This window comes from Vicugna pacos, chromosome 34 (assembly GCF_048564905.1).
Source record: "Vicugna pacos chromosome 34, VicPac4, whole genome shotgun sequence".
NCBI classification, from domain to species: Eukaryota; Metazoa; Chordata; class Mammalia; order Artiodactyla; family Camelidae; genus Vicugna; species Vicugna pacos.
The window spans coordinates 21,044,741-21,065,100 of record NC_133020.1 but is presented as its reverse complement, the minus strand read 5'-3'; the positions used below and the strand labels follow the sequence as shown (position 1 = coordinate 21,065,100).

General features: G+C 47.2%; 2 protein-coding genes across 8 annotated transcripts in view; one reads left to right on the top strand and one right to left on the bottom strand.

Annotated features, from left to right (window-relative positions):
• FBXL14 (F-box and leucine rich repeat protein 14) overlaps nucleotides 1-20,360 on the top strand; it is a 429,592-nt gene that overhangs the window by 258,830 nt on the left and 150,402 nt on the right. The window lies entirely within an intron of this gene.
• The window catches only part of ERC1 (ELKS/RAB6-interacting/CAST family member 1), a 294,829-nt gene that overhangs the window by 200,900 nt on the left and 73,569 nt on the right, over nucleotides 1-20,360 (bottom strand). For 4 of the 7 annotated variants that reach the window (XM_072954473.1, XM_072954472.1, XM_072954475.1 and 1 more), the window contains exons 3-7: nucleotides 19,924-20,340; nucleotides 9,532-9,606; nucleotides 6,011-6,166; nucleotides 4,677-4,760; nucleotides 1,582-1,749 (exon numbers count right to left, since the gene is read on the bottom strand). In XM_072954473.1, coding sequence (XP_072810574.1) covers nucleotides 1,582-1,749; nucleotides 4,677-4,760; nucleotides 6,011-6,166; nucleotides 9,532-9,606; nucleotides 19,924-20,340 — 900 coding nt within the window. The remainder of the gene's footprint in view (nucleotides 1-1,581; nucleotides 1,750-4,676; nucleotides 4,761-6,010; nucleotides 6,167-9,531; nucleotides 9,607-19,923; nucleotides 20,341-20,360) is intronic. The other 3 variants (XM_072954474.1, XM_072954478.1, XM_072954477.1) reach the window with 1 other exon arrangement.

The following is a 20,360-nucleotide window of genomic DNA, read 5'->3' as shown; positions in this document are numbered from 1 at the left end:
CGGGGCCAGGGCCTGTTTACACCCAAACATCCCTGCAGGCTGGGGAGCTGACATCACGATGAAATGAAACATGATTAAAGTACAAGAAGTGCAAGTCGTAAGGAAAATTAGAGATGTTCTCCAAATCTCTTAATTTTCAACAGTCTCAGACTGTATAAAAATGAAGCAGTACATGAAATGTTTTGGTCATTTTCTCACTCCTCCTCACTAGAAGGTATGAACTTCTGGGTCTATGACATTTTTATGCCTTCTTTTTACTACTCATTCCTTTTTTTCATTAAACGGTGCCTTTATTTATCTATTATCTGGTCCTTCAAAAGAAAAGAATTATACTACATGCTTTTTTCCTTCCATAAAGCAGAACTGCTTACCCAGTCCTACCTAAACTCTCCATTCCATATGGGTCTTCAGAAAATATTTTCCTTAAGACAGTAAATCCAAATAGACTCCTTTCTTTCTCACTGCAGGTATGACAGACTCCCTTCTGTCTGCAGTTGTTCAGTGTGTCCTTACCTCAAATCAAGGCTGACAGATCAGTCTTCTAAGACTTCTAAAAAGGCTAACTTTATTTTCAGACAGGATAGGAAGGCATGTTATTGTCTAATGATCTACAGTTCAAGCGAGATTTACCTCGAACATCCTTAGATTCCAGTTTGCCTACGAAAAGCTATTCACAATATCAAAAAGTAAGGACACAGTCCACTGACAGAGGAATGGATAAAGAAGACACGGTGTGTATATGCATGAGTGTGTGTATGCGTGTGTGCACACATACACAATGGAATATTACTCAGCCATAAGAAAGAATGAAATCTATTTGTAGAAGCATGGCAGACCTAGAGATGATCACACTAAGTACATCAGACAGAGAAAGACAAACACCATATGATACCACTTATTTGCGGAATCTTAAAAAATGACACAAATGAACTTATTTACAAAGCAGAAACAGACTCATAGACATAGAAAATAATCTTATGGTCACCAAAGGGGAGAGGGAGGGGACAGATGAGGAGTCTGGGATTGATAGATACACACTACTAAATATAAAATAGATAAACAACAAGGTCCCACTATACGGCACAGGGAACTATGTTCAATATCCTGAAATAACATATAATGCAAAAGATTCTATTAAAAAATATATACACACACACATACATAAACTGAATCACTTTGTTCTATACCTGAAACTAACACACTGTAACTCAACTATACTTCAAATAAAAAATTAAATTAAAAAAATTAAGGACACTTAATAACCCAACACAGGCTGACCAAGCTCACGGCCGTCCAAGACCGCAAGATCTGCCACAGGTGAGAACAAACGCTTTTACACCTATCTTCTCACTTCATGATGTTAAAGTACACTTAGAAGTACAGGCTTCAAGCCTGAAGCGTCAAAAACACGCATACACCACACCAGCTTTAGTGTGTTTGATCCACGAACAGAAGAAACAAGACGGTGGTAGTTAGCCACATTATCCACAGACCCCACATCTCAGCGTGACAGAACGCGCGCAGGTAAAGCGCAGGAAGAGGCGTCAGGAACCCGCGCCCCGCCGGGCCGAGCGCTCGCACCTCTGTCTGCAGGATGGCGGCCCTCTGCTCCTTGGCGGTCAGCGACTCCTTCAGCACTTCGATGTGCTGCTTGCTGTCTGAGAACTGGTTCGTGAGCGTTTCCAGCTTTGTCTGCAGGGCCAGCAGCTCCGTGTCCTTCCGGGACAGCTCCTGCTTCACCTGGCCAATCTAGAGAGGAAACAGGAAAACAGCGTAAAGCCGCCACCTCCGGCCTGCGTCCCTGACGGAGCCGCCGCAAGATGCGCAGCATTCAGTTTTGGGCAGGACGTAATTCACCTTTCTGCATCATCTAATCTTAGACAACCACTCCTCCCCACGGCCCGCCACCCCTAAGAAAGCTTATTCGGCCAACAGCACAGTTTCCAGTGTTCACCTGTTGTGTCTCCTAGGCACTTTGAAATCCCTTAGGAAAGGAATGGAAGCAGAGAGACCCCAACGCACTTGAGATGACTATGAGCCAGCAGGAAGCACCTGGGCTGGAACACCTTCACCTTGTTAAGTCATAATAAACGTCACAACACAAAGCAGGATCAGAGGAGATGGAACAGAGAGAGAAGAAGAAACTTCCTGGATTGCTCTTTAAATTCAAAAGCTGCTGCTCTGCTTGTCTTTTCATTCTCAAATGAAAGCTTACGTGGAGTTTTCACTTTGAGAAGCCGTTTCAGTGTCACAAGGCAGTATAAACATGTGCTTTTAAAAAAATCCTCTAGTTCTGATGAGTTAGGGGTATTGACCTAAAAAAAGATTCCACCTCCAAAGTTTGTATTGTCTACAGCATGTCAGCTCAACTACTTGGATGAAAGTACACAACCTAAATAGAGACTGCGTAAAACCTGACTCTCTAGACTCCGCATGTGGACTCTTGACAGAGTGGGCCGTCAGTCAGCAGGTGCCGCCTGGTCCTCTATACATTCTTCTCACCTTCACTTAGAAAACACTTTATTTCAAACTTCTCCTTTTACATTTCTACTGTGTTTCTAAGAACTTTTAGTCTTTTACTCCGAATGTACGCCAGATCAGCAGAAATCAGATCAGCTTCCACACTGCAAGGTAGCTGTGCACTAAAGTAAAGGTTAATTATTCAAACTATGCATTTTACAAGAAGTCACTTTCAGGGCAAAAAATTTCTTTCAGTACCACTGATGAAGCAAAAAGTACTTTTTTTAAACTGAAAGTATCTAAAGTATTTTAACGGTAATCATCTAAGGCGTAAGGGACGAAGCTTTTGAGAACAGTTTCCCACGAGGAAGTATGAAATAAATTTTACTTTAATTAAAATCAGATGTTTAAGGAGCACTAAAAATAAAGCTCTAGCTTACTCTTTTGTCTCAGAAAGACGACAAGCACTTTTCTCACATGAATGAAATCTCTGTTTACAGATGTAATCACTCATTCCTTCAACAATTACTCCTGTGTGCTCCCTGCACTAAGAGCACCAGTGGATGGCAACTGTAAACAGCAGTCGTCTCCACCCTGCAATACAGCCACGCGCCCGGCAGAGACCGCAGACTCCAACGGTGCAGCGTCCTTCAGGGCACCCCTCCACCAGCAGAAAGCACACACTGTATTATTCCACCCCTAACACACGGGATGCACTAAAAGCGCACTTGTTGTGTGAATGAATATTCAGGAGAAACAAACGTTCAAAATGTTCTCACTTCATCAGCTAAAGAACACGGCTTAAAGATTCCTCACACTTCCAGCCACCTCTGATCATGTGATCCAACGCAAACATAAAGCCTCAGTTTCCCCACCACCTGCACCATTAAATAATCTTCAAATGACACTATGTTGATCATAAAGCCTGAGAGAGAGAAGAAAATGCTCTAAATGGGAAGCAGAGTTCAGAAGCGCAAATTTTCCTTAAAAGTTAGGAGCGTAACGCTTTGGAGTCAATCACTGTGAAGACGAGTGACTTCTGGAGTAACCACCTCTCTAAGCCTTGGCTTCCTAATCAGCCAGAGGGAGAAAGCAAAACCAGTGCCACTGTGCTGTGTGCAGACTGTTGTTTGACACAGAAAGAAATCAACAACCGTAGCGGAGAAAAGTTATAGAGCACCTTCTCCTCTGGAAAACACACGTGTACCACAAACCAAGCTGGACCCCTTCAGACAAAATATCTCACTCTTATCTACACTATAAAATGGGCCCATAAACAGCAAACACATCGAATCAGCACAAGGTTTTTTTTTCAAATGCTGCATTCCAGTCTTATCCCATCATTATTTTCAGAAGCAGTTTTTCCCGACACTGCGGGGGACTAACGTGTGCACGGCCCAGGGCAGGGCAGTGGAGTGGACAGCTTACCAGCACCAGTTCCGGAACCAGATGGCTTGTGTAAAAATCAAACTCTGCCTCTTACTAGCCATGCTTCCTGAGCGCTACTGTGTCGCCTCAGTTTCCCTGCCCATAAATTGGGTCAATACCATACCTACCCTGGGAGGTTACAGAAGTGTTAGCTATGTTATTATTATTTGATTACAGTGTGAAATGGAATTTCAAGTTCTTTAGACAACAGACTGAACTAGATTTGGAGGCTTCAAGATTCATGCTACTTCTAACTTACTAGATAACTCTGTATAAGCTAATCACTTTCTATACATCTGTCCTAAAGAAAGTAAAATGTGTTGCAGAATCACCTCTGGGGATTTAAAAATGATGTCTACCTATGAAGATGAAACACTTTACTCAAGAAATCAAATCCAAACAAACACTGGGTGGTGGACCTAGAACACCTGCGTATTCTTTGTACCTAAGAAGAAAGAGAGACCGTTCATATAAATCAACGAATATCCAGGAACAGGAAAGGAGTTGAGGAAGAAACCAGGCTTTGAAGGACCATCCACAGGGTGACAAGAGCGACAAGAAAGAACCAGGCACAGGGCTTCCAGAGCGTGAGGGCTCACTGCACACGAGGTGACACGCGGTCGAACCGGTGGACAGGGGTCGGTTAAAGAGCAGAGCAGGCCGGTTAGTGCGAGGGTGGGGCAAAGCTGCCAGCCACAGAGGATGGACGCGTGAGCCCCCAGAAGCAGCGCCAGCAGGGTCCCGCTGCGGGGTCGCTGCCCGCACAGAGCGCATCTTACGGCAGAGACCTCGGCCTGCAGACCAGCCGCTCTCTTTCTCAGCTCCTCCCCTTGAGCCTCTTTGGAACTTAGCTCCTCCTTCAGTTGCTCTACCTGCCACGACATTGTTATTCCTTTTCACTTATATGTCAGCTGAGGTCTTCTTATGACCTGCTTTTGAGCCAGAGCAGTAACTGGAAATAACAATAACACATCACACAGTCAGATCTGTTCCCCTGACGCCCTCTTCAAAGGCCCCTCGCGGTTTCTCTGTTTCACAGGGTTTTCTAAATGGACTGGAATGTGCTTATCAGCAAATGGGAAGCAGAGATTATATGCTACTTTGTTCTCAAATTAGAGTGAAAAATCAAAACTAACACTAAGTTGGATATGTGGATTTTTTTCCCTCTAAAAGTGACAAGAAATTGGCTGCAGTCACTGATAGCAGACCCCTAACCTCACAGAGGAGTATCCCACTGGCTTCCATGCAGCCGTGGGCGTCACAGCCAGAAGCCAGAAACCGGAGAGGGAGTCACCACTGGGGCGTTAAAGACACAGCGTCCACTTCGGAGAAGCCGGGGCACTGACACGGCTGGGACTGGGGCGGGGCGGGGGTGAGGGAACACTTATTTTCAAGCTAGTATTTTATAACTGAAACTATTATCTTTAATTAAAACACTACAAATTTGATAAACTGGTAACGGTAATAAACTAAATCCTTCAGTTTGCCTAAAACCGTCTACAGGATCAAGCTAAATGCCCCTGGATCTCAGGAGGGAATCCTGTGACTGCGGTCCTCAGTACAGACCGAACGTCTCAGCGGCGCCCCCTCCCTGCACAGACACCGAAGCGCACGTGGGCGACAACGAGCCCCACACAGGGACCTTCGCCAGGGGAGGGCGCGAAGGGCTTTCCTTTACAGAGCTGTGTTTGAAGGGAAAAGACAATTTTATTTACACTTCGGGGGATAAAAGGGAGGAGGCAGGTTCAGCCTCAGGATTCTGACTTCTAGAGTATTTCACTGGAGGTAGGGAACGTGACGTTTCATATAGTGAGAAAAACTCATCTGGACGGAATTCCACTGACGGCCTCAGCAGCACTGACAGGTATGAAATGTGCAGCTGTGACGGTGCGTATGGAAGCCTCATACAGGTAACTTGAAGTGAAATCTGAAACAACTATATAATACGAGTAATTCTAACTTTAATTCTGGGGACATTCTGTTCGGAAGAATTATATCACAAGAATTCCTCCCTGAAGCCTGATAAAAAACCAGGTGAAGTCCCTCATCACTAAGAAGCAGGGATATGCGTCAACCTTTCTTTCGAACCCCTTTTAAAAATTACGGCGTCAGACACCATTACCTTATTCTTCATGAATTTAGAATGGCTTCGATAGACCTCCATCTGCTTCATTTCCTCCTCCCGCTCTTCAGTACTCAGAGCCCCGTTCGATTTCAGCATCTGAATTTCCTCTTCCAAGTCTCGGAGCCCACGCTCCATAGAGGAAATTTTTGAATCCTGAGGACAATGGGAGATTGAGACGTTAACGTATTCTCAAAAAAGCAGAGCGGGTGAACGAGCCTGTCTCTATGGATATTAAACTTAATAAAGATAAGCAAATATGTGGAAAAACTGCAGCTGGAACCTTGCTTCTAACACACATCCTTCATGGCCATTTGGGTGAGAGGAGGAGGAGGACTCAGATCTACAACATGATTTTTCCTCTATCCCTTCCTCTGCACCTTTTGATGAAAGCTGAGCGTATTAACTAAAGCAGTAGAAGCGATGGAAAACTAGCTAAAGTTTCTCAGTACTTTATGGCCAACAAATTTCTAGTGAAAAATTTTGCATATTAACAGTAATAAAATCTTCTCTAGCTATAATATTTTAACACTTTACATGATGACTCTTAAAAGCTTTATTTCTGCCCCAAGAGGAGTGGGGAGCAGGGTAAGAGCATTTCAAAGACTTGCACAGTGATGTGCGTAACTGTACCGGCGGCAATAAAGCTCTGACAGCACCCGCCGCGGGAAAGCAAAGGCGTGAAGAATCACGTTGACGGTCACGGTTTATCCTTCAGTGGTCCTGCCTTATCTGCGGTTTTGCTGTCTGTGGTTTCAGTCACCCAACGTCAACTGAGGTCCAAAAATATCACAGGGAACATTCCAGAAATAAACAGCTCATGGGTTTTAAACTGCGCAACATGATGAAATCTCACCCCAGCCCACCCTGTCACACGCAGGACGTGAGTCACCCCTTTGTCCGGCACGTCCTGCCGCTGGTCACCTAGCAGCTGTCTCAGTTGTGAGAGGGACCATCCTGGCATCACAGCGCTGTGTTCAGGTGACCTCTGTGTTACTTAGCACTGTCCCCAACGCAAAGGAATGGTGACACTAGCAATACACATTTGCTGAGGAGAAGCCGCAAAGCGCTTCTTCTAAGGGAAAAGGCAAGAGCTCTCACTAAGGAAAGAAAAACAAGCACATGCTGGGGTCGCTGAGATCCACGGTCAGAACGGACCTTCCGTCAGTGAAACTGTGATGAGGGGAAAGGAAATTTGTTCTAGTTCGGCTCTTGCACCTCAAACTGCAGAAGTTAAGGCCACGGTGAATGGTAAGTGCTCAGTTAAGATGGGAAAGGCATTAGATTTGTACAATAAGATACTGAGAGAGAGAAAAAGAGATTCTTCACATAACTTTTATTACAGTATAGTGTTGTAACTGTTCTATTTTATTATTAATTATTGTAGTTAATCCCTTACACTGTGCCTGATTTATAAACTAAACCTTATCACAGGTATGTATGTAGAGGAAAACACACACACACACACACACACACACACACACACACACAGGGTTTGGTACTATCCGTGGTTTCAAGCATCCACCGAGGGTCTAGGAACGTATCCCCTGCAGACGAGGGGCAGTATGGGATTAGTCATCTTACTTGTTCACTACACTTCACCATGCCTTTGAAACATTTCACATTAATTTTTAAAAAGAAACATCACTGTCCTTGAAAGTCAGCATCACCACAAACACCACTCCTGGTGCACCCTTCTACACTCATCTTCTTGGCTTTGTCCATCACAGTGCCTAGCATATCCCCAGGTGACTTCAGATGTCATCAATTACAGAAAAGCTACACAGAATGGACACTTTCACACCCGCAGCTGTGTGTGCTTATTCACCTAAGAAATAGAGCCCTTAAAGGGCACAGATTAAGTACAGACTCATTTTATCTGGGATTCTAGAGACACCATCCCTTCGGGGAGAAAGTTTGAGCCTGACTTCCTCTCGTTCACTTGACCTCGAGGACGTCTTGACTGACGTTCCTTGCCAGCACAGTTCTGAGAGCACGCAGACAAGAGGGAAAGGGTTCACGCGAGACAATCACAACTGCTTTTAGGTTTGTGGGGGCGGGGCTGTACTCCTCTGACTTGCGTTGGCTTCGCTTTAAAAATAACACAGCAAAAAACTTCTTTTACAAATCTATTCAAATGAAATTTACATTTGGTTCGAAATTAAACACATTAAATTAATACAACCAGAGACATTCTAATCTAAACCAAGATTTTGACTTCCTCGTTTAAAATTATCCCGGCACATAAAGAATAAACAAACTACTTCAACGCACCGAGTGAAAATTCACTTTTAAGATTCCTATGAATCTCCCCGGAAATGTCAGGATGCGGAGCCAAACTTCTTAAGGGACATGAAGAGGTTAGAGAGAAACAGAGAGGGAGGGGGGAGCAGGGGCGGGGGTCCCTGTCTCCAAGTCTTCCAGCTTTTGTACGAAAGCACACGTTGTTAATAAAGCAGCAGCAGCAGGAGCAGCTACCGCTGCATGTTTCCTCCACGCCAGGTCCTGTTTAAGGGGTTCTACTTGTTTTAACTAATTGAAACCACAAACCAACCCACAGGATGGGTGCCATTTTTATCACCACTTCTCAGGAAAGAAACTGAGGCACCGAGAGGCTAGGTTCCTTGCTCTGTGCCGCACACCTGACTAAGTGAAGCCAGACTCTGAATCCGGGGGACTTAACTCAGAAGGCAAGCTCAACTCAGTCACCAACCGCCTTGGCTAACGTCCCTGCAGCCTAAAGATTTCTAACTGTTCAGTAACTGAAAGCAGAGGTTTTCAAAGTCTGGTCCATGGAACCCTGGGGGTGCCTCCTAGCTGTGCCGAGAAGTCAAAGCTATTTTCCTAACAGTCTGTGACTCTGTGTGCCTTTCCCACTGTGGTAACACTTGCACCAAAGGTACAAAAGGCAGGCAGAGGGGCTCGGGCCTTAGGGCGGCACCGACTGCACCAAGCGGCCGGCAGCCCCTGTGCTCTCCAGTGTCGGCCCACAGGAAAAACAAAGAAAAAGAAGGAAGAAAAATGTTAAAACACTGCTTCACCGAAGAATGTCGTTGGCGACTTTATCACTTTTGCTATGTGGCACCCTTGGGTACATGTTTTCAACACTGTGTGAGGGACCGGGAAGGCGCCAGGCGCCTCTCTGCGGCGGAGGTGGCCCTGCCCCCGGGACAGCACCTGGGGCGCCTCGAGCTGCCAGCTGCATCAGCACGTTTTTCATGGAGCCCGAGTCTTACTCGAGAGGAGGACTGGCGGACGGACTTAATATTTGGCAGGCATTTTCTTGAAAATAAATGAAATGAGTCACTTTAAGAGAATAGGGGGTCCTGAGATCAAAAGGTCTGAGGACATCTGATTTCGAGAAATGCGGGACAAAAGGAAATGAAACTGAAGTTCTTCCAACGCGTCATCTTCATTAAGTCTTCCTGCTGCTTCTCAGGCCACAGAAGGAGGGAACCCCCTTCTAAGACTCACACAAGAGGGTGCGACCACCTGAGAGCCTCCGTCAGGTTCCCACTCACCTTCATCTCGATAACCGTTTGCAGAGCCTTCGTTTTGGCAGAGTCGGGGGCGCTCTCAAATCTCCGATGCATCTCCTGCACAAGAGAAGCAGAAGGAGAGTAAGCGTCCTCCTTTTCACAAGGCAAGGGGAGTGGGCAGCAGCTGCGTGCAAAGGGTGATCACCCCAGCCCCGTGAGACCCGACCGCTTTCTGTCTCCCTGACCTTCCCGTGTGGATCCGGAAACCCACAGGCGGCACTCGGACCAAGGGGTGCGGGGGGAGGGGTCCCTGTCTCCGAACACCTAGTTACGTGCAAGGAGGCAGGCAGACGCCGCGGCCACCGCAGGGGAAGCTAGGCACACGCCCAGCCTGGCGCATCGCTCTTGCTGCGCTATGACTGGGAGACGGACAAGCAGAACCCCAGCAACCCAGAGGGGGGTCAGGCACAGCCCCTCTGTAGGAGGAGAAAGCACAGCAGCCACGGTCCGCACCGCGTGGAGCCGCGGAGAGCACCCTGCCCTCAGCTCCCGCCCGCGGCCCCCAGCACCTGGCTGCCCGGGAGGGAAGCTCTCTCCACAGGGGCTACGACGATCAGAATGAGAAAGAATGTAAGTTGAACGCGTTCCCTAAAGAGTCCGTGTTTAGCGAGTGTCAGAAAAACGTAGCTTTTTTTTATCCAAACGTCAGTCAGTTCAGGGTCAGGAAAATGAAGGAGACGGTAGAGCACACAGCCAGCGTCTTCGGGGGCCACCCGGAGTCACCAGACCCCCTCAGGCTATTCCCTCGTCAGATTCTGGGGGGTCTCTCGATCAGTCAGCGCTTCCACGGTCCCCGGTGACCGCAGAGCGCACAGACGGATACTCTCCCTCTGAGCAGCGCCCGACGCTTCCGTTACACCTGTCGCCTAATTTAGTCATTCTTGCCTGACCAGGAAAAATGGTTTGAGAGAAACAGAAAACAGAAGCACAAACTTCACTGAGTCCTCTTCCTGACATGATGTGACAAAAGTTCTAAATTAGAAACAGTCGACAGTTTAAATACCAGTCATGTCTGAGCATCCACGCTTCCCGTCTGAGCTGACACTGCGACACAAAGCACTGACTGCCCAGCGCCCCCTCCGCCACCTCCCTCCCCGACTCCAGCCTTAAACACTCCCCCCACCCCCCAGCCCGCATCCCACCCACACACTGTGTGTAATAAACACCTCAAACTCTGCCCACTCTGGGCTAAGCTCCTGGTGGGGCCCCCAAGCCTGCTCCATCCTCCCAGTAACTCCAGTCAAAAACCCACGAGAACCTCCAACGGAAAAGATGAAAAGGAACATACGTATGTACGTGTATGACTGAAACACGGTGCTGTGCGCCAGAAACTGACACAGCACTGTAAAATGGCTACACTTCAACTAGAAACAACAACAACAACAACAACAACAACAAAACAAAACAAAACAAAAAACTATGAACCTTCTTTCTCTTTCAAACTCCAGCCAACCAGTCGGGAAATCCAGTCAGTTCTACCTTCAGCACACATTCAAAATGCAAGAGCTTTTTACCACCTCCACGGCTACCACCTGGGGCGAGCCACTAACAAACAGGCACCTTTTGCCGCAACCGCCACCTCCTACCCAGGCCCTGCAGGCCCCAGCAGAACGCTCAGTGACCCTTTTAAACGCGAATCTGGCTGGCCTCACCACCCCCTGCTCCAACCCTGTCGTGGCTCCCCCAGTGACTCTGAGCCTGCCAGACCTCGTCTCTGCCACTCCGCCCTCTGTCCCCACGCGGCAGCCACACGGGGCTCCCTGCGGCCCAGCAGCCAGGCCCACAGCCTCCTCATTGCTCCAGATGCTCCTAAACGTTCTGCCTCAACGTCTGTCCCGTCAAGCCCTGGGTCCGACGTCTCTGACACCAGCAGGACCGGTAGCTGCGACCATGGCGCTGGTTATGCAGGAGGCCGTCCACCTGTTTCAGAGCTGCACACTAGAGCCTGCAAGTGTCACGTCTGTAAGTGACAGCGTGTCAGGGATGGGCTTTAAGATCTATGATGAAGAAAAGAAGTGTAAGTTTAAAGTTTTTCATAAAAAACAAAGTAATGTTTAATATTCTTAGTATGACCTACCCTACTTTACACCTGAAAACTGAAAGAATAAACAATCCACCTGCCCCTTCCCTTTACCTGCCTCTCCCATCCCTTCTCCCGCACATCTGTCCTCCGACATGTCCCACAGCCTGCTTACTTGTCACCTGTTCTGTTTATTTTCAATCTTCCTCAGTAAGCACACTCGTGCCACCAGGGCCAGGCCTTTGCTTCGTTCACCGATGGATCCAAAGTGCCCACAACAGTGGCTGGTACGCTGGTGAGTGCTTCACGGGCTTCGGAGAACTGGCTACAGAGGGAATCTTCTGAGCCCTCCTCTCGGGCGCTGTGGGACGTGCACCACCTCGTGTCGCCCCAGCAGCGCGCTGCACGGCCCACCTCTGGCACTCGCTGTGTTATATCCAGGGTAAGTTTCTTCTCTAACATGCCAGTCTGTGAAAACTGCCTTTCACTCCTCAGACACTGGTGGCTAGACGCACCCCCCCAACACTACAGTGACCAGGTGATCAGCCCTAAACCCTTTTCTCTTTTCCATCTAAACGCTCTCATCTGCTACGTTGCTCCCACACAAGATTCAAGTGAGATGCTGGCAGATGTCCACACCTGCTCTCTGCTCTGACTTCAAGACTCATACACCCAACTGCCCACGCGGCATCTCTGTTCAGGTGTCCACTAGGTAACTCAAACCTATTTTATCCAAAACAGAACTCCTGACTTTCTCTTCCCTGATCCAGCCCCTCCTGTGACGGTCGCTGAGTCTCCCCGTCTCCGTGAGCAGCACTAGCTCCCAGGGGCCCCAGCCAAACACCCGAGTGTCTCCTCTCATGCCTCCCAGATCTCCATCTCCCACCACCAATTCTACAGCAGGTCTTCACTGTTCTATCTCCAAAACGTTTCTTGAATTGATCATTTCAGCCCCTTTCCAGTCTAGTTCAAGCCTGGGTTACTACAAGGCCCTCTAGTCAAGCTTCTCCCGTTTCCTCTGTCCATTTTAAAGAAAGCAATGGGATGATCTTGATAAAGCGTCAACAAATCACGGCTGCAGTCTGTTTCACATTCTTCAGTGGGTTTCCCATTTACTTCTCACTCTCTACAAGGTCAACACAATCTGACATCACAGATGGAAGACTGGCCCTCCTGTCATAAACTATTTTAAAACTAGACAGAATGCAACTGTTTTCAGACGCCGGAACACAAGCAACATAGGACTAAGACCCTTGAGAGAAGACACACTAACAAGGTCATGGTCCAGACTTCTTATCCACTGTGTGATGCAGGGAGGGGAAGGTCAAACAGAAAAGAGCAGTCTTGCAGAGCTCGGTGGATAAGAGTCCTAAAGACAGTGGGAATGTGCGGAGCGGAACAGCGCAGAGCAGGAAGCTGGCCAGAAAAGCAGCAACGTCCAACCTGGCAGGGCCCCCTTGAGCCTCTGACCACACACTGAGTGTGTGTGCACAGGGCAAGACACCACGATGTCAGACAAAGAACAACCACCGGGCACAGGACCAGAGAGCGACGAGTTGAACAGGTACTGAACTGGCCTGGGGTGGGAAAAATTCAAGGCCCAAAACGCCCGAGTGGAGAGCACGTCCGAGGCACTGAGCAGAGACACCAGCCAGGCCAGGTCCTGGGGGCAGAGGGACTGCAGCCCCAGAGGGAAGGCTATCTAGACCTGCCCCACAGAGCCTAGAAGCAAGGCTCGTGAGCATCACGGTAACCCTCACAGTTAGCCCCGGCAAGACAAAACACTCCGCTAAGAAAGATGCTGCCACCTTACCACTGCCAGTGACGCAGACAGGCACCCCTGAGACACGCTAGCCAGAGTCAGCACTCCGGCCGGGGCCGGGGAGGGTGGCAGGACCTCTAACCTCAAACACTGCTGCACGTCCTCCCGGGACAGCAGTTGCACTAAACCAGGTCTGTCGACCGAAACGTTACAGAAACAAAAATTAGCATAAATTTAAATATTTTAAAACAGATCAGTATTTTGTTCATCATAATAGGATCTACACTTTTAAAAAGCTGGAGCACATGCAGTTCTGAAACGTATTATTTATTCAGCTTATAGACAATGCATGTGGACTGCAGATCCAAAAATTCCACAGCCAACCTGGGTATTTTCTGCCAACAGACTGAGAACCAAAACTTGGTATATACCCTGCAGCCAGTTCGCACTCCACTCGCCCCGGCCCCAGGCGCTGTCCTGGCTGTAGTTCAGTGCCTGTCCAGCAGGTGTCTTCCCTCTTCTGCCAGTCAAAGGCAAGGCACTGCAGTGAACAACGCGAAGGCTGACAGACAAGTCACGTAACAACATAACTTCAGCACAAACAGCAAAGACAGCGCTTAATTCACACTTCATGTTCTTCTTTGGCTTTTACTTCAGGGATCATTTACCTGCCATCTACAGAATCATGTTTACAAACAAAACGGAAAACTAATCGCAAAGGTTCTTGGATATAAATGCCATTTTTATGTCACTGTATTTCAAATCTAAGACACCACGGATGGTCACACAGTACCACTGTTTAATTTGTGGGCAAGAAAGAAGAACATGTCTCCAAATAAATCATAGCCCAAGCTTGTGTCATTCAGAATTTTCATTTTACACTGACTGCAAGACTCTCTTTTACTTATTTAACCATAGAGTTTTAATCATATATCATTTTGAACTGTTTTTATAACTTCCTCCGTACCAGTAACTTTTCGTTTCAATGCTGAGTCACAGCACAGTATTACTGAAGACACCCCGAACCACAATGAAGGGGACCATGAGAAACGTGCTCACAACACCCACTGAAGCGGTACACGGCGAGGCTTGGTGGCCACGGGTGCATGGGCGGCGATCAGCAGCACCGCTGCCCTGCTGCCCGACGCCGTCAGACGCCGTCAAGGCTAAGACTCAGTTTCGTACTGTTAAAATGGGGAAAACTATGAGCCTTGGACTTGATGAAATACCGATTTTGTAAAAGATGGTCAATAATCCAACAACAATAAAACCTACGGGCAGCCCGTGCTGCCAACTCGCAACTCTTTCTGCCGTTCTTGACGCACCAGTGACACAACGGACACGTCGCCATTCACCCAACCTAGATCAGAGCCGGCACGTTCTGTTACTAGACTTGCTCGTGCACTCTTGACTCTCTCCCCTGTTTATTTTCAACACGACCAGAGTCTGCTTTAAAAGCTAAACTAGATCTTATCACTCCCTTGATGAAACACTGGGACAGTTTTCTCTTGTAGTTTGAGTAACACTGTTGCATGATCTGCAAGGATCATGAAGGCAAGTGCTTTGCCTTCCAGAGGGCACGGACTTCTCCCTGTCCACCGCCACTTCCCCAGTGCTCTGCAGACAGGTTTGTGCCCAACACAACGTGTGACGAGTGGAATGAAGGAGTCCGCCCTGGCTACTACCCCTTCCCGCTCTCAGCTGCTCCACCTCCCCTTACACTGCGTGCTCTGCCCTGCGCTCCCCGCTAATTCCTCAAGACTCCTTCCCATTAGGCCTTTGGAACTGTCAGCCTTCTTCATGAGATGATTTTACCCAAATGTTCAGCAACACCATCCATCTCTCCTCAGCTCTCCCTTAAAGGGCCCCTCCTCAGAGACGCTTCCCTGTTACAGAAAGTCCCCCCCCCACGTCATCAGACTCAATTAACTTACTCTGTCTCACAGTCACCAGTTTACTGTCTCTCACCAGGTTTTCAAGTTCTCGGAGGGCACGGACCACGTGTTCTGGCACGACAAATGCACACCCAGCGCCCATCCCAGGACCAAATACGCATTAGAGGCTCAGTAGATAATTTCTTGGTAAACAAGAAAAGTGGTACCAAGTGCCTCTAGCATCTTATTATTTCAGAAACAATCTTTATGTAATAGTCTAGCCACATGTTACAAAGTTTTACCCTAAATTATCATTTTAACTTTTAATTGTATTTTCTAACATTTACAAATTTAATTATTCAAGGTTCTTGCTATGGTAACAAAAGAGTCTTTCCTATCTCAAGATTATATTAAAAGCTTTCAACTTACATTTTCTTCTAGTGTTTGCATTTTTTAAGAAGTAGCTCTTTATTTCAGCTGGAATTTAATTTGACGTAACGAGGGAACTGTCCTCCGAACAGATGGCCGTTATTCCAGAACATGCGCCACATACTCAAAACCGCACTGTTTCTGGGTTCCGCCCTGTTTCATTGATCTGTCTGTTCCTGGGCTAGTACCACACATTTTAACATCACTGAGTTTCAAATACCTGTATCAAGACCAGCTTAAGCATGGGCTCCTGCACTGTTCTTGCAAACTGCAACATCACCTGGGCACGTTTCAAGGAAACCTCCCCTGGGGTTACATCACAGTTACAGATCTGCGGGAGGGCAACATCTTGACGTTAACGTTCCCATCTACACTGTAATGAAAATCTAGCCCTGTCCTTCCCATTGCCATTCCTGTATTACCTATCCCACTTCCTTCTAACTGCACTGCCTCACACTTCCAGAACGATGCTGAATACTGACGAACACAGCTACCTCTGCCCTCCCCTGACTTTAATGGGTGTGTCTAGTATGTCACAGTGAGCATTACGGTGGCTATCAGTTTGAAATATGTTTATAACACACAATTATTGAGTGGTTTTTATTTAAATAATGCTATGAAAGTATCATTCAATTCTTATTTTTGGTTCATTTGGTTTAGTTTTCAAACTGTAACATTTTACCTAATGTCTTTGAGACAGCTGTCAAATACTACAAGGTTATCTTTTCCTTCTATCTATAATTTAATAACTGTGTATGATACATTGAGCCATTCCGGCATTCCCAGAATAAACTCCTTTTGGTGAGAATATCATCCTTTTATCATAATACTGATTTTATCTGCCAATGTCTTATTAATAATTTCTGTATTTAAACTCATAAGCAAAACTGGTTTTGAGTTTTAGTTTGTTTTCTAACCTTCATCAGGTTTTAGTATCCAGTCGTCACACAGGAAAAACAGAATTGGAAAAGCTATCCTTTCTTGTAAGCTCCAGGTTTAAATTTCTTTCCCTACATTTCATCTTACTCAACTAACATTTCTTGAGTACTCGCTGTGTGTTTGTGAGACACTGACAAGATTAATACCTATATACACACATATCCCTCCGTATCACAAAGAATTAAGTGCACAACGAAGAAACACACGTGTAAGTATACTCCAATATGACGGGTTCATCTGCAGATGTGCACAGAGCTGCACGAGGAAGACCTCACAGGAGGATGAAATTTGAGCTAAGTCTTCAATCTCGAAGGCAAGTAGGCAAAAGAGAAAGGAGAATAAGCATTCTAAACATCTGCCCTGCAGCAACCACTTCCATTGCTCTTAAACAAGCTCACCCCACAAAGCAGCGTTCGCTGCATGATGACGCCGCGTCACAAGTGGCGGCTGGAGTTGTGCACTGGCGTGACTGACAAGGCCTGTGTTTCTGTCCACGTGATGTTCAGAAGTGGGACCTGCTATCTCTGGAGCTTGTTATTTCAAAATTAGTCTTTAATTCATGCTTTCTTCCCACTACTTTTTCAAATGTGCCATATTTTGATTGCTCTCTGCCAGAATAACACGACGGCTTTTCACAGTCCTTAACTATTCACTACTTATTAACTCCAAAACTCAAAAATAAAGGGGCATAGGCTGAAATATCCAGGATGGAAGCAGTTAAAACGTAACATTTCAAGTTCATCGCGATGCTGGTGTGGTTTTCATGCTGCGTGCTCTCTGAGATCATCACCACTTCTCTACCGGTGTCCACGGCCAAGCTCCAGGCTTTCTCACTAGAATACATACTCTTTAACGTAAACTGAAAGAAACTCAGCGTGGTGGCTATAAATGGAGTAGCTGACAGAAAATTTTCTACAACAGTACGGTCTGGTCGATGGAAGAGTGAACCTACACAGCCACAGGATAACCCTAAGAACACAGTGGACACTGCGCGAGGACCAGGGGATCCAGTCGCTCTGGGACACAAGACTGATACTTGGAGTTCTGAAAATGTATACACCCTTTGACTGAGCAAGTCCATTTCTGGGAATTTATCCTAAGGATAAAAAGTAATGTACAGGGATGCATGGTTGGGGTACTCGGTGCAGCACAGTTTAGTAATAATGAAAATTTAATAGTGGTCTAAATGTTCAACAGTAAGAGACACAAGTAAATGCAAGGGAATATTATAACTTCAATTGAAATTGCAAAACTATACGTGTACTGACAAAGGAGGGCAGTTGAAACAAATTATTAAGAAAAGCAGGTGACTTTACGTTATACATAGCTGCAGTATCTAATACAGTATCCATTATGTAGAAATACTTAAATTTAATTAATTTAATTTAATTTTTTAAATTGAGGTATAGTCAGTTACAATGTGTCAATTTCTGGTAAGCAGTATCCCAGTCATGCATATACATGTACTCATTCATTAAAGGTTATTACAAGATATTCAACATAGTTCCCTATGCCATGCAGAAGAAATCTGTTTTTCTTTTAATCTATTTTTTTTAAACTCATTTTTTGGGGGGGAGATAATTATGTTTATTTATTTATTTATTTTTGGTGGAGGTACTAGGGGTTGAACCCAGGACCTTGTGCATGCTAAGCAGGCACTCTACCACTAAGCTATACCTCCCCCCTTAATCTGTTTTTATATATACTGGCTAACATTTACAAATCTCAGACTCCCAAATTTATCCCTTCCCACCGCCTTTTCCCCCAGTAACCATAAGATTGTTCACTATGTCTCCAGGTCTGTTTCTATTTTATAGATGAATTCATTAGTGTCCTTTTTTTTTTTTAGATTCCACATATAAATTTAATTTTAAATTAGCTATATTTAAATAAAATTTAAAATTCAGCTCCTTAGTCACACTAGCCACATTTCAACTGCTCAAGAGTCACACATGGCTGGTGGCTGCCATACTGAATAGCACAGATACAGAGCATTTCCATCCTCATGGAAAGTTGCTGTTTTGCTGCTTTTAACCTCTTTCCTCACATTTCATTTAAAAAGGGATTATTCAGACTGGCACTAAAGTAGTTCTGAGATTTTTTTTTTCCCCTAACCAAATGTGAAAGTTATCTGAAGTTTCTGACCTCATGTAGAGAATTACAGCTATCAATTTTTTTAATTCAGTGTAAGTTGGATTCTTTATTTATGCTTTCTTAAAATGAAACATTATCTAGAAAAGCGAAAAATTACCAAAAGCCACAGTGGTCAGCTATTATCTGAGTTTTCTCTCTAAAAAAAAAAAGTGACAATATGCCTCTATCATTCTTTCTAGCTGTGTCTCTGTGGCAGCAAGTGATTTTTATCACATATCTTTTACAGCAGGGCAACAGTTTCCACGGAAACCACAGGGCAAACATCCATTACTGCTCCCAAGGACTTTACAAGCACACATAGGCTGAGGCAGTCACTTCCTTTCAATTATCAATATTTTTAAATTGAGCAACAGTTAGCTACTCTGATTCTGGTTGTTGTGTGTCTCCATGAACAAGTCAAGAGATGAGTTACAAACCAAGGAAATTCTGTGTCCCTCCAGCAATAAAATGAGTCTACAGCAACCAGGAGGGGAAAAAAAAACCCTCAGAAAGTTATCAGGCCAGCACACACTCCAATGCCACATCACACAAGGTAGCAAATCAGAACAGAAATCCGGGCCGAACTTAAACGCCCAAGAAGAGGCCCCTCCCACCAGCGCAGGAGGGCGTGGGGCCCCTCCCACAGCGCAGGAGGGCGTGAGGCCCCTCCCACCAGCGCAGGGGGGCGTGGGGCCCCTCCCATCAGCGCAGGAGGCGTGAGCCCCCTCCCACCAGCGCAGGAGGGCGTGAGGCCCCTCCCACCAGCGCAGGAGGCGTGAGCCCCCTCCCACCAGAGCAGGAGGGCGTGAGGCCCCTCCCACCAGCGCAGGAGGGCGTGAGGCCCCTCCCACCAGCGCAGGAGGGCGTGGGGCCCCTCCCACAGCGCAGGAGGGCGTGGGGCCCCTCCCACCAGCGCAGGAGGCGTGAGCCCCCTCCCACCAGCGCAGGAGGCGTGGGGCCCCTCCCACCAGCGCAGGAGGGCGTGGGGCCCCTCCCACCAGCGCAGGAGGCGTGAGCCCCCTCCCACCAGCGCAGGAGGCGTGGGGCCCCTCCCACCAGCGCAGGAGGGCGTGGGGCCCCTCCCACCAGCGCAGGAGGGCGTGGAGCCCCTCCCACCAGCGCAGGAGGGCGTGCGCCTTCATCTAGGCCGAGGCACTGCCCCAGCAGGAGGAAAGGACAACCAGCAAGTCGTGAGCACCGAGAAAGCGGCCCCTCACCTCCCTCAGCAGGGCGTTCTCTTTCTCCTTCTGCTCCAGAAGGCTTTCGAGGTGGTGGACGTGCATCTCCGCCTCGGCCAGCCTCCTTGTCCTCTCGTGGTCCTCCTCGGTAGCCTTGGCAGAAAGTCCCTTGCTCTGCAGCATCTCCAGAAGCTTCTTGATGGATTCGTCGCGGGCATTCAGGGTCTGCTTCTGCGTCTCGATGCGCAGCTCCATCTCCTCCAGAGTCTTCCGGAGAAGGAAGAGTTCTTTGGCCTGGCGCTCGTGCTCGGCATGCAGCCTCTGGAAGTTCTCCTCCGTCAGCTCCGCCACGCACGGGTCCCCAGTCCGGCTGCTACTCTCCTGTTGAAACAGCTGGTTCAGGTCCCTCTGGATCCGCAGCTCATCCTGGAGAGCCTGGATTGTCATCTGCATGTGCTGGAGTCAAGACAGAGAGA